Below are 12,228 nucleotides of genomic sequence, written 5' to 3' on the forward strand. Positions count from 1 at the left end.
CTGTCACTCCTTAGGTGGAAATGTTGCTCCTGGGCCTCGGGGCATTGTGAAAGGAGACACAGTGTCAGTGCAAGAGGAAAATGAGGACCCTGGAGAGGAAAGGCCCGCCTGGCAGAGTGCGGTCTGTGCACTCGACCCCCTTCTCGCACTGTCCTGTTTATTTCCCAGTCTTCTACGTACTCCATGAATAACCAGGACACAGTCACTGAATACGAGTCTTTATTATTTCACGGGGAAAAAATTGTCAAGACAGGGGAGGCCCGGCTGGCCCACGGGCATGCCTCCCCCGGCCTGCAGGCGGGTCCCTCCACAGGGGACAGTGGCAGCGGGTCCAGAGCGCTCAGTACTCGTCATCAAACGGGTAGTTGGGGTGGCCTATCCCACTGTGGGGAAGAGAGGACTGGTCAGGGGGCAAGTGCTTCCTCGTGGCGAAAGCAGGGCTGTGCTGGAAAGGGCCCTCCTGCATGTCCTGGGCGGGGACAAGCCCCCCATCAGTCTCCTTCCCACAGTCCAGGGGACTCGGTGCCAAGGCCATGGGCATGACAGAGACCCTAGTGTCTGAACCGGAAGGGCCACGCCCCAGGCTGAGTCTCTCCTTGGGGCTCATGTGGTCCCTGGACAGGAGGAGCCCACGGGGCTGCCCTGCACTCTCCCCCCGACCAGAGAACACCCAACCCTGCCCCCACGGGCCACTCTAAGGGACTTAGGGGCCCCAGAGATACCCAACCTGGGGCCTAGGGAGGGCCTCAGTTTCTCCCCTTGGAAATACCCCTTCACTCTTCACTCAGTGACAGTCTCTCAACACTGCCTCCTTCCACATGTCACTCCCGCAGGGGTGCTCTGCCTGACCCCCCAAGCCCCCAGCCCTGAGTGTGTGAGTCAGACAGCCCAGCAAGCACTCGGCGGGAGCGGCAGCTTGTGGTTGTTGACTTTGTGACCTTCTCCTTTGCTAGCCTGTTGATGGTTTCCAACAGCCTCCAGTGGGATCCTCAGGACCTCCACCTCTGTCACATGTCATCGCTGAGAGCTAATCTCTGTCTTCTTTGCCCGGCTGCGTAACCCATTCTTTCCTTGCCCAGTGGCTGCCTCGAAAATCCCAACCCTAGGGTGAGTCCCGGGGAGGGGCGGGTCCTCCTGCACCAGGCCCAGCCAGCTCAGGGCACCTCAGTGAATTCGCAGTAGGGGACTGGGAATTTCGCTGGGGCTCCTGGGCCAGTCCCCCTGCTGCTGCCCACGTTCTCCTGGGCTGGACATCGGGTCCATAGTTCCCATGTCGGACCATTTACTTGATCTGGGAAAACTTTTAACCCCAACCTAAAAATCCACAAACTGCCCCATTACGGTTTTCTCCTTCTCACTCACAAGTCCATTGTGAAATAGCGGAAGTTCCTGTTGAGGCCGTCGATGGCTTTCATGTCCTCCGGGGTCAGTTCAAAGTCAAACGCCTGCAGGAAGGAGAGAATCTCAGGAAGCCTCCCTCACCCAGGCACAGCTTTTCCCGGCACAGGGACCCTTTTCGGGTGGACCCCATCTCATCTCCCAGGGCTGCTGTGTCGAGTTTCCCACCCTCAGTGTCCACCCTCAGGAAACTGACCCCTCTTCTACTGTCTCCTTTTGCATGGAAATTTATACTGCTCAGCCGTGCCCCAAATTGCTGTAAATTCAAGTGAAATGTCTTTCTCCCTCAAACAGAGAAAGATCTGGACCAACAGGGCGGCATGCTGCGGGGGCGGGGGGGGGGGCACACTCCTACGGGCCTTTGCATCTTCCAGCACCCATGGAGTTTGAGACTTTCCCTCTCGCAAGAACGGGGAGAGAGAGCTCCTGCCTGGACAGCCTCTCTGGGCTCATGAGTCCTGGAGATTCATGCCCTGGTCACAGTACCAGCACACTACCCACCTGCCCCCGCAACCCTGCCTTCTTAGTTGGTGCGTTGTTGGGGTCTCAGCAGCCAGCCTGAGACCCTGGCCAAATCCCCTGCCCTTAGAGACAGAAACAGGCTCTCTTCAAACAGGGCCCCGAGGCCCTGTGCCAGCACTCCACCCAGAAGGGCTCCCTGGTCGAGGAGATAGTGTGATGAAACTTGAAAGTCACCACTCTTCTGAGCTAGCATACCCAACCTTGAGAGGAGGGGAACATAAATCATTAGTTAATATCCGTAAAGGGCCCAGCAAAATGTTTACTCCAGAGCTGATAACCGGGTGTCCATAATGCCCACTCCTCCCTAAAATTTCTTCTTTAAATATCAGTATGTAAGCACTATTAAAATGAGAGTTGTGTTGACCTCCAACTCTCCCCCCTCTGCGTGGTTCTTTCTCGGTGGCGGCGGTAGGGTGGCCGCGGTGCGCAGGGGGGCAGGGCAGAGGCTTCTTCCCTTCCCACTCCCTCTCCTACAGGGAGTAAGTCCGGTGGCTGGGGGAATCATACTCCAGTTTGCCGGGGTCTAGTGGACAGGACCCTGACTGTGTGTGCTCCCTCACAAAGCCACATCTCAGTGCGTTTGCAACGCTTAAGGGTCCTGCAGCTAGAGAGCTTCTCACCCTGGCCCCTGTGCCCGTACCTGGAAGTTCTCCTTGATCCTCTTCTCACTGAAGCTCTTGGCCAGCACCACCACTCCCCGCTGCAGCTGGTAGCGCAGGGCCACCTGCCCCGGGCTGCGACCGTGTTTCTTGGCGATGGCTGTCAGGACTGGCTCCTCCAGGAGATACGGACTGTCTTGGCGGATCCTAAAAAGAAAAACTCAAGCATGTGGAGCTGAAGGGGGCAGGTCTGAGCGTTATAGTCTGCCAGTCAGTCCCCAGGGCCCCAAGGAGCCGGGCTAAGGCAAAGCTGTAAGGCTGACGAGGGCAGGAAAATGCCCATGATTGGTCAGAGAAAATTATTCCTGAGTACAGCGATCTGGTAAGAACAAATATGACCATGAATGGTCCAATGGAAAGCAACTGGAGTATATAACCCCAATGGCACTTAATCGGAAGGAATGAAGAGATCATAGACCGAAGGCTGAGACTGAACATAAAAGCATCTGCTCATTGACACCTGCATCTGAAGTATTTCAACATACGAACTACCTGGGCTGGAAAATAAATCAGAAAATGGTTGGCTGTAATGAAGTAGAGTTGGAGAACCCAAGAACTCCATTGCTTACCACAACACCCAAAAGGAGAGAGAGAACAGGGGGGAATGCCCTGCCACAGAGGCAGTGTGGGGGGCAAGGATGGGATGGGGCGATGGGAGGGATGATGGGGTCATCAGTGGAGAACGGACACTGGTGGGGGGATGGGTACTCAAGCTGTGTATGACTGAAACACAAGCACGAAAATATATAAATCTGTATTTGTACCCTCACGGTAATTCATTAATAATTAAAAAAGGGAATAAAAAAAATAAAATTGGAACTCCAAAAAAAAAGTAGAATTGGCTATCCTGATACACACCCTCCAATATATGATCATTTAATCTCTCATAAGGGAGCAAGAAATATGAAGTGGAGCAAGGATAGCCTCTATAACAAGTGGTACTGGTACGCCGCAGAGATATCTCCCCACCCCAAGCCAGGCTTATTTTATCCAGGTACCTTGGAGAGGGGCAGGTTTGTCCCTCCACCTGCCCTAAATGAACCCAGTAGCCACAAACCTCCAGAATCCAATTGCTGCCATGCTCACAGCTGACCTTAACAGACTCGTCTCAAACCCCCCATGCATGAGGATGAATCTGCTGAAAAGCCCAGGTATGCAGGACTAGTGACTGAAGCCTCCAGGCTCATAAGAGTCAGGAATGGGCCTCCCTCCATCTTCCAGTGCCTGGCAGTTATGCCCACAAACTGCCTCTGGGCACCATTTAAGTGCATGAATGACCAAGATGTGGACAAAGATTCACAAAGGAATCTCAAAAGAGAGCAGCACTCAGCAGAGATGCCTCCAGACCCCAAAATCACCACCCAGTTAGACAATTTAGCTCAGTTCTAGCATCCTATTTAAAATTTTAGAATTCTAGGAATGTGCGGCAGCTTTTGCAGCCATGTGACATCTCATACTTTATGCCACTGAAATACCAAAAGTAGCACACCATGTAGAGTGTAAGGCAGAAGGCAACCAATCTTTATATATATATATATATATATATATATATATATATATATATATATATATTAGCACACAAAAGGTCAAACTCAAATAACATCTTAATGATCTCTTATACAGGGGCTTAATGGGTCCAAGATAACTACAAAAATGTTCACACACTTTACATTAAGGAAACCTTTTTTGACCTTTTTAGTCAATTTTTAATAAGCAATACAAAATAAATTACTTAGCATCTGCCTGTGTGGCAGGCCTGGGTGGTGGTGGAAAGTTGTAATGATGGTGAGATTGGTGTTGAAATATTGAATGTAATCAATTATTGTGAAAAACTTTATGAAAATAAAATTTAAAATTATTTTAAAAGTTTAAAAATGCAAAAATAATAAAAACAAGTGGTGCTGGCAAAACTGGACAGCTACACACAAAACAATGGAATCAGATCTCTATCTAACACCATGCACAAAAACCAGATCAAAGTGGATTAAAGACCTCAAGATCAGACCCAAGTCCAAGGAGTACATGAAAGAAAGTGTAGGCAAAACCCTCCATGATACTGAAGCTAAAGATGTCTTCAAGAATGAAATCCTGCTGACTAAGCAAGTTGAAACAAAGTTAAAAGGGGAAAAGGGACTACATTAAACTAAGAAGCTTCCACGCCTCAAAAGAAACAGTGACCAAGATACAAAGACAGTCTACAGAATTAGAGAGGATATTCACCCAATGCCGTTCTGATAAGAGGTCAATATCAAAGATTTACAAGGCACCGGTAGAACTTTACAAGAAAAAAACATCCAATCCCATCAAAAAATGGGGAAATAAATTCCTCAAAGAAGAAATTTGAAAGGCCAAAGGGCACATGAAAAAAAGCCTTCATCGCTAATCATCAGGGAGATGTAAATCAAAACAACAATGAGATATCATCTCACAACACAGAGATTGGTACACATCCAAAAGAACAAGAGAAACCAGTGCTGGCATGTATGCAGAGAGAAAGGGACTCTCATTCACTGTTGGTGGGAATGCCTACTGGTTCAGCCTTTTGGAAAACAATAGGGATATTCCTCAAAAAAAAAAAAAACAAGAAATTTTTTGAAATTTTAATGAGCTCCCATTTGACCCAGCAATACCACTTCTTGGAATATATCCGTGGGGGCCCTAAAACACAGCAGAAACACCATCTGCACTCCTAAGTTCATTGCAGCACCATTCACCATAGCCAGAACCTGGAAACAATCTGAGTGCTCAAGAACATACAAATGAATGAAGAAACTATGGCATATCTACACAGCGGAATACTATGCAGCTGCTGGGAAAAATGAAGTCATGAAATGTGCTTATATATGAATGAACATCGAGAGTACCATGCTGAATGAAGTGAGTCAGAGGGAGAGGGACAGATATAGAATGACTGTATTCATACGCATTCATATATATTCATGAACTATATAAAAGAAGACTAATATCCGAGGCCAGGGAAAACAAGGGTTAGGCGGACTAGTCAACGGTTGGGATCTACCATGAGTCTGTGTGGGCAGTGTGTAGGTTAGACAGAGAAGGGACCAGTATTACAATAAATAATACTTGGAAATAATCACACTGGACAAGAGCTGAGTATAAAAAGTAGGTCAACGGGATCTACATGATAACCCTTCAGTATCTGTATTGCAAAGTACAATGCACAAAAGCAGAGAGGGAGAAGTGCCTGCCATAGTGCCATAGAGGCAGGCAGGGGGTAAGGTGGGGGTGACAGGAGGGAACCTGGGGACACTGGTGCTGGGAAACATACACTGGGAGAGGCATGGGTGTTGAACTGAAACCTAATCATAAACAGCTTTGTAAGGGTCTACCTCATGGTGATTAACTAAAAATATATATAAAAATAATTGAAAAATAAAAATAATAAAAAGAAAATGGTGTCTTCAGCCTGGAAGGGGCACTGCAGGTCCTGGCTCACCTCGGCATGTGGTCCGCACAGCCCACCCACTCGGCAGACAGGGACACTTCAGGGCATGTAGCCAAGGAGAGCAACAATTTCCATAAAATCACCTTTAAAATAACATTTGAAGGTTCATCTGGAAGATTTCACCATAATTTCCACAAAATCACCTTTAAAATAACATTTGACGTTTCAGCTAGAAGATTTCACCCCGGCTGGTAGATTTCAAACCTTGCACACCCAAGGTGTCGAGATCCTTCTAGGAACTGCAAATCCTCTCCAAAGGGCCTGGCTGGGCCCACAGCGGTAGGGACGACAGAAATGTGACTATTTGCATTTGGGTTTGGAGCATCAACAGCAAAGGATAAGAAAACACTAGTCAGCACGACAGCCTCACGATACCGCTTAGGAGGGTTCAGTAACTATTGAATAAGACATTTATGTTTCCAACATGTCAGAAAACTGTCCCAGTTGAATTTAAAGGGAACTGTTTCATCAGCGACGGGCTACTTTGGTACATCACCATAGACTGTTCAGGTACTTATTAATCAACACATGAGTAACAGAGACCCCCTCATACCATCGAGGGTCCCTTTGGGACCCCAGGGCGCTGTAGGCCACGAGGACGATGTCCCTGGCCCTGCAGAAGTCCAGCAGCTTCTGCTGGTTCAGGTAAGGGTGACACTCCACCTGCAGGACCAAGAACACAGACTCAGGCCCCCAGGAAGCTCTCCCGAGTCAGGAGCAGATGGGGAGCCTGTTCGGGCGTGTCCTTCTCACAGACCCTCTCCCAGGCCCGCCCAGGGTGCCAGCTGCCATGGGTCCTTCCAGGGCTGGTCACAGGCCCCCCGCATGCCTACCCGGGAGAGGGCTCTGCCCCCATCCGCTCTCCCCGCCCGGGTATCCCTGTGCTCAGCTGCGGCTAGTGCCAAACTGACCCCTGGGCACAGAGGGGGCAGGAAGGGGGCAGGGGCACACGGGGCCCGACCGCGCCTCACCTGGTTGCACACGGGCTTGTACTTGAGCCCCGGCTTGCTGAGGATCATCTCCAACAGTTTGCGGTTGAAGTTGGACACACCGATGGACTTGGTCAGCCCGGCGTCTTTGCAGCTCTCCAGGGCCTGGGGACGGCGCACAGGAAGCCCTGTCATCTGCACGCGCCCCGTGACTGGGTCCCCCGAAACTGTGTCCCCAGGAACCCCCTTTCCACAGGGGGGCCCCTGCCATCAGGGCCGCACCCCTGCCTGCACCCCAGCCATGTCCGTGCATGGGGCCTGTCCCTGGTTTAGGGGGCCCTCAGGGGGTGCTCTGGGCTGACGCAGGGCCAGGACGGAACTTCCCCAGGCCAGGCGCGTCCTCGGTCCCCCCTCCCGCCCCGCCCCCCGCCCCCGGCCTTCTCCCTGCCCTTGGAGGTTCCCTAACAGGCACCAGCTTGGGCCCAGAGACTGGGGCGTGGCTGCAGTGGGCGTGGCGCAGTGGGCGTGGCCGCAAATGGGCGTGTGCCTGGCCCAGGATGGGGGAGGCCTGGACAGGTTCCCAGGGCTCTTGACCCCCAATCTAGCCCAACCACTGCTGAAGCCACAGTCCGTGCATGGGGTGTTGCAGGGCGCAGGACCTGGTTTAGGGGCCCGTCAGAAAGTGCTCACGCAGGACCAGGACGGAGCCCAGGCTCCCCTGTGCCAGGCTGTCCTTGGCCCTCAGGCCTTCTCCCTGCCCTGTGGAGGTTCCATACCAATGGGCACCAGCGTCGGCCCTAGAGACTGGCACTCTGGCAGGGGGCATGTATCTGCCCTCCGGAGTGGGGAAAGTTTGAGCCGGGCACTCCAGAAGCTTCACCCTAAACCAGCCCCCTCCCTGGGGCCCAGCCTCTGACCCTCTGCAGTAGCCTGGGGCCCCCGGGGTGAAGGCCCCCATCCCCCTGAGCATCTGACCCCTTGTTTGACTCCAGTCCCCACGAAACTGGGGTCCAAGGAACCAACAGAGGCGCCCCAACACCCGGAGAGGATAAAAAACTAGCGGTCACCCCAGCACTGTGTCACAGACAGACACACACACCCACTCCCCACCCTGGACTCTGGTACTCAGACCCTGACACCTCACCCCGTTGGTGACTGTCCGGTTGTGGGGCCGCACTCACCTCCCATGTCTGACACAGGTCCACAGTGTCGAGAATCACCTTCCCACTGGCATCCATGGGCAGGAGGTCCTCTCCAGGCTGCGGGACAGAGAGAGGACAAAGGAGATGTCTCAGACCTTCTCCCGCTCAAACATGCTCAAACATGCACAATGTGTGTATGTCAGTGTGTGTGAGTGTGTGTGGTGTGTGTAAGTGAGTGTGAGTGTGTGTCTATGTGTGTATGTGTGAATGTGTGTGTATGAGTATATGAGTGTGTGTATGAGTGTGTGTCTGTGTGCATGCTAAGCATATGCATATTATGTGTATGAGTTTCCAGGATGTAGTACATGTACATATATGTGTCATGTATGTGAATCTGTTGTGTCCCCAAAAGCTATGAGACGAGGATTGAGGAATATCTGAGAGCCTGGAGCCAGAATCCATCCCCCAGTGCTCCTGACAGCCCCCAGCTGCCCTAGGACAGGCTCTTCGATAGGGGTATCGGACACAGGATTTTATGTTGGTCACGAGCCCCAGTGTGGAGAGCAGGGAGACGGCGAGCACAGCCAGGGCATGGCCCTCCTGAGGAAGTGCCCACCCCACCTCAGGGGACGTCCCAAGCTGACCCTCTGTCCTGACCTATGTCCTGGGGTGCTAGGGGGGGTGCCCCCTTTGATCAAGCCCAGATACCTTCACAGGTATAGGAATATGAAGGATAATGAGGTCCACATAGTCCAGTCCCAGTTTCTTCAAGGACCTTTCCAGTCCTTGCCGAACTAATTCTGGTCGGAAGAAAGTGGCCCAGAGCTGCAAGAGTGAGAAAGAAATGAGATGTAACGTGGAGTCCTACATTGGGGACCAGACTTAAACGGGCTGTGGGAAGTGTGGACAGAGCAGGCGGCAGAGAGCTCAGAGAACAAGGTCCACTGCTCTGCTTCTGATAGCCATTCCTTGAACTAATAACACGTGGTCCACAGAGCACGTGAGTACGAACAGAAGGCAAGCGTTCTGGGTGAACAAAGCATCTTGTGACCCTCATTCATTACATGTGTGATGTAGTTAGTAGTTAGCTGCTCACAAGGCTACTGATAACCGGGCACAGCCGACACTTTCGGGCTGACACATCTCCTTATCAATGTGGGGCAAATACTTCAAGCCTTGAACCTCAACTGACCAATCAATTCAACCAGCAACACTCCAAAGTGACTGGTCAGTGGAGTGGCCCCTTCACTAGGAGGGCCCTGGTAGCCGCTGCCAGAATCAGAGGGAGCCTCTGGGTCTCAGCCAATGTGCCTAAGATGCAAATGGGCTTTGTCCGACTTGTCTGGGGGATGGAACAGCTGAGGACGCCCACCCTCTGCCAAACTTGCCCCAGTGACTGGGACCCTGCAGCTACAGACACCTGAGGTGTATCACGTTAGAGCACCTGGCTTGTGGCTACCATCAGGTAGAGGTCAGGATACAATGTGCTTTATGGATGTTCTCAGTTGGATTTGCTCAGTTGTATATGTGTGTGTGTGTGTGTGTGTGTGTGTGTGTATAATTTTAGTGATGACATTGGTAGTTTGAACTGTTGTTCAATAAATAGGAAGTGTTTAGGCATGTCTGAGTCTGCTTGCTTTTGTCACATGCGTGACAGAATGCTACTGCTCACCCAGTATCACACCATGTCAGGGTCTCCATGCCCCATAGTTTATCCTGTCCGGGAAGCCTAGACCTATTTTTAACACTTCAAGAACCTCTCCCACAGAGCAGGAAACACGCTCAAGCCAACACTGATGCACCCACAGACTGGCCCCCGAGTACCTTGGTGGTGTAGAACAAATCCTCCCGCCTCACGGTGCCGTCAGCCATCTTCGTGCGTATCACCTCCCCCACCTCCTCCTCATTCTGGTACGCATAGGCAGAATCAATGTGCCGGAAGCCAACATCAATGGCCACTTGGGTGGCCTCACGAGCTTTGCTCTTTGGAACCTTCAAAATGAGAGTTAGGAGGACGGTCGGCCTCCCGGCTCTGGGGGAGCTTTTCCCCCAGCTCCTCTCAGGGAACGCCTAAGGGCCCTATGTCACCTCCTCTCTGAGGCCCTCCAGCCTCTGCAGCTCCCCCTCCTGCACCAAACCCCCTTCTCCTGTATTAGGGGTGACCCAGAACCCGGGGACGGAGCTGGTGCCCTGATCAGTCAGAGTCTCCACCTCGTCGAAGCCCAGTGCAGGCCCATGGGGTCCCTACAAACTTCCCCCTCCCATAGAAGACCTGCAGCTGCCAATCCCTGGATTCCCTCTGAGGGATGGTGACGGCCGCCTGGTTGCTTGGACCCCAGAGAGCCAAGGGTCCCGCTGCTTCTGCCCCAGAAACACCAGGCGCTTCTGTTCGGAGACCGGCCTCAGCCCTGAGAAGACCCATCCCACACGCTGGTTTCCCCACCAGGGGCTGTGGGGTCCCTGGGTGCTGGGGCCCCTGAGAAGGGGGTGGACAGACCACAGGCCAGGACGCAGCAGTAGGAACTCAGGAGAGGCGAGGGAAGCCTCACGCTGGGATGGAGTCCGGAGAGCATAGCCTCCCCCGACTCCCTCTCAAAGCTCCTTCTTCTGAGCATCTCCCCAGGGGCTTCGTGCCCATATCCACAGAGTGCTGTGCACCAAGCCACCAAGGGCACAGGCTCTGTGCCAGTTCTCAGCCCTCAGTGACCATCAGTAACAGAGGGAGTCGCAGGCAGAGAAAGAGGAGTGAGAGCAAACCGGCTCGGTCCCTGGGCTCCATGTGGGGTCCCGCCCTTCACCTGCATTCTTTTTTTTTTTTTTGCTTTTTGGGTCACACCTGGCAATGCACAGGGGTCACTACTGGCTCATGCACTCAGGAATTACCCCTGGCGGTGCTCAGGGGACCATATGGGATGCTGGGAACCGAACCCGGGTCGGCCGCGTGCAAGGCAAACGCCCTACCCGCTGTGCTATCACTCCATCTCCTCACCTGTATTCTTGGCTTACTAGTATTCCTCCTGCACGAAGAGGTGTTCCACAGGGCAGAGCCTTTCTGCATGTGTTCCCTGCAGGCAAACCTGCCCTAGAGGAGCCGCGCCAGGGGCCCCGGGCAAGGGATCTGTGTGCTGGAGGCAGCCTCAGACCTCCCACATGCCAGGGCCTGAGTCTTGTCAGCAGCAGGACACACACAACCCCCTGAGCCTCCTCCCCAAGTGCCTGACGCTGCCACCACAGCACTTACCTCTTCGGGAGCGTAGGTGCCAAACCCCAGCACTGGCATGCAGTGCCCATCATTCAGCTTCAGGCTCCGAGTGCCCTTGAGGTCCATGCCCAGCTGGTGCTTCTGCTCCCGCAGCCAGAGCCAAAGTCAGGAGGAGGCGGGTCTCGGGCTCTATTTGCTGCTCTGCTCACAGAGAGGCGGGCCGGGCACGCTGCCAGATCCAACGTGAAACTGGGCCAGGCGCGGCAGTTTCTGGGCATCCCCTGTGTCCACAGGAAGTTGCAGGGGCCTCTCAACACCACGGCCCCGCGCCCGGTGGGAGGGGACAGACCCTGTGCGGCCCCTGGTAGCTGCCAACCCGAGTGGGTGTTTCTCGGTGGTCAGACGCAGAGCTTGGCCACTGTCCCTGCTGCCTCCTCAGAAACCCAAGGAAAGTCGGAGCTCACCACAGGCTGAGCCCAGGATGCCACTCGGCCAAGCCCGCCCGCACAAATGCCCCAGGCCCTGCTGCAGAGCCCTGAGCTGGGCTGGGAACCTTCCTGGCAGGGAGGACAGTGCTCTGAGGGACTCAAAGACCCAGGCTTCATGTTGGCCCCGTTCGTTCCTGCCTTCTCGCGGGGGAGCAGCTGGGCCCGCATCCCTCTGAGCGCTCTAGTCCTCAAGAACAACTCTGCCCCCGCCAGGCGCCCCTCACGGCCTCTGCAGATCAGGTGGATTCCCTCCTACGGCCATCAAAGGGCCCGCACACATCCCCCACAGCAGAGAGGGGTCAGCTCTAAGGACCCTCCACATGAGACCCTCCTACACTGGGACCCTCCTACACCCGGGTCCTCCTACAACAGGACTCTCCTAAACAGAGACCCACCTACACAAGGACCCTTCTACACCAAGA

The 12,228-nt window shown here is 53.5% G+C and overlaps 1 protein-coding gene across 2 annotated transcripts; it reads right to left on the reverse strand.

Annotated features, from left to right (window-relative positions):
* Positions 1 to 201: 201 nt before the first annotated feature.
* Positions 202 to 11,502, reverse strand: LOC101551007 (aldo-keto reductase family 1 member C15-like). Of its 2 annotated transcripts, XM_055147079.1 has the most exons (9): positions 11,358 to 11,502; positions 9,941 to 10,108; positions 8,825 to 8,941; positions 8,156 to 8,233; positions 7,017 to 7,139; positions 6,599 to 6,708; positions 2,561 to 2,726; positions 1,363 to 1,445; positions 202 to 383 (listed from the first exon to the last, which is right to left on the reverse strand). In XM_055147079.1, exons 1-9 carry the CDS (start codon positions 11,442 to 11,444, stop codon positions 341 to 343), a joined length of 975 nt encoding a protein of 324 aa, XP_055003054.1. In that variant the 5' UTR covers positions 11,445 to 11,502; the 3' UTR covers positions 202 to 340. The 2 variants fall into 2 exon arrangements, with proteins under 2 accessions (XP_055003054.1, XP_055003055.1); XM_055147080.1 differs by lacking the exon at positions 7,017 to 7,139.
* Positions 11,503 to 12,228: the final 726 nt, after the last annotated feature.

This window comes from Sorex araneus, chromosome 9 (assembly GCF_027595985.1).
Source record: "Sorex araneus isolate mSorAra2 chromosome 9, mSorAra2.pri, whole genome shotgun sequence".
Lineage (NCBI taxonomy): Eukaryota > Metazoa > Chordata > Mammalia > Eulipotyphla > Soricidae > Sorex > Sorex araneus.

Coding starts and splice junctions, on each gene's coding strand:
- LOC101551007 (XM_055147079.1), bottom strand. CDS start 11,444: ATGGACCTCAAGGGCACTCGGAGCCTGAAGCTGAATGATGGGCACTGC. Junction 8,942..9,940: donor ATTTGTTCTACACCACCAAG/GTACTCGGGGGC, acceptor TCACTCTTGCAG/CTCTGGGCCACTTTCTTCCG. Junction 7,140..8,155: donor ACCTGTGTCAGACATGGGAG/GTGAGTGCGGCC, acceptor CGCCGTCCCCAG/GCCCTGGAGAGCTGCAAAGA.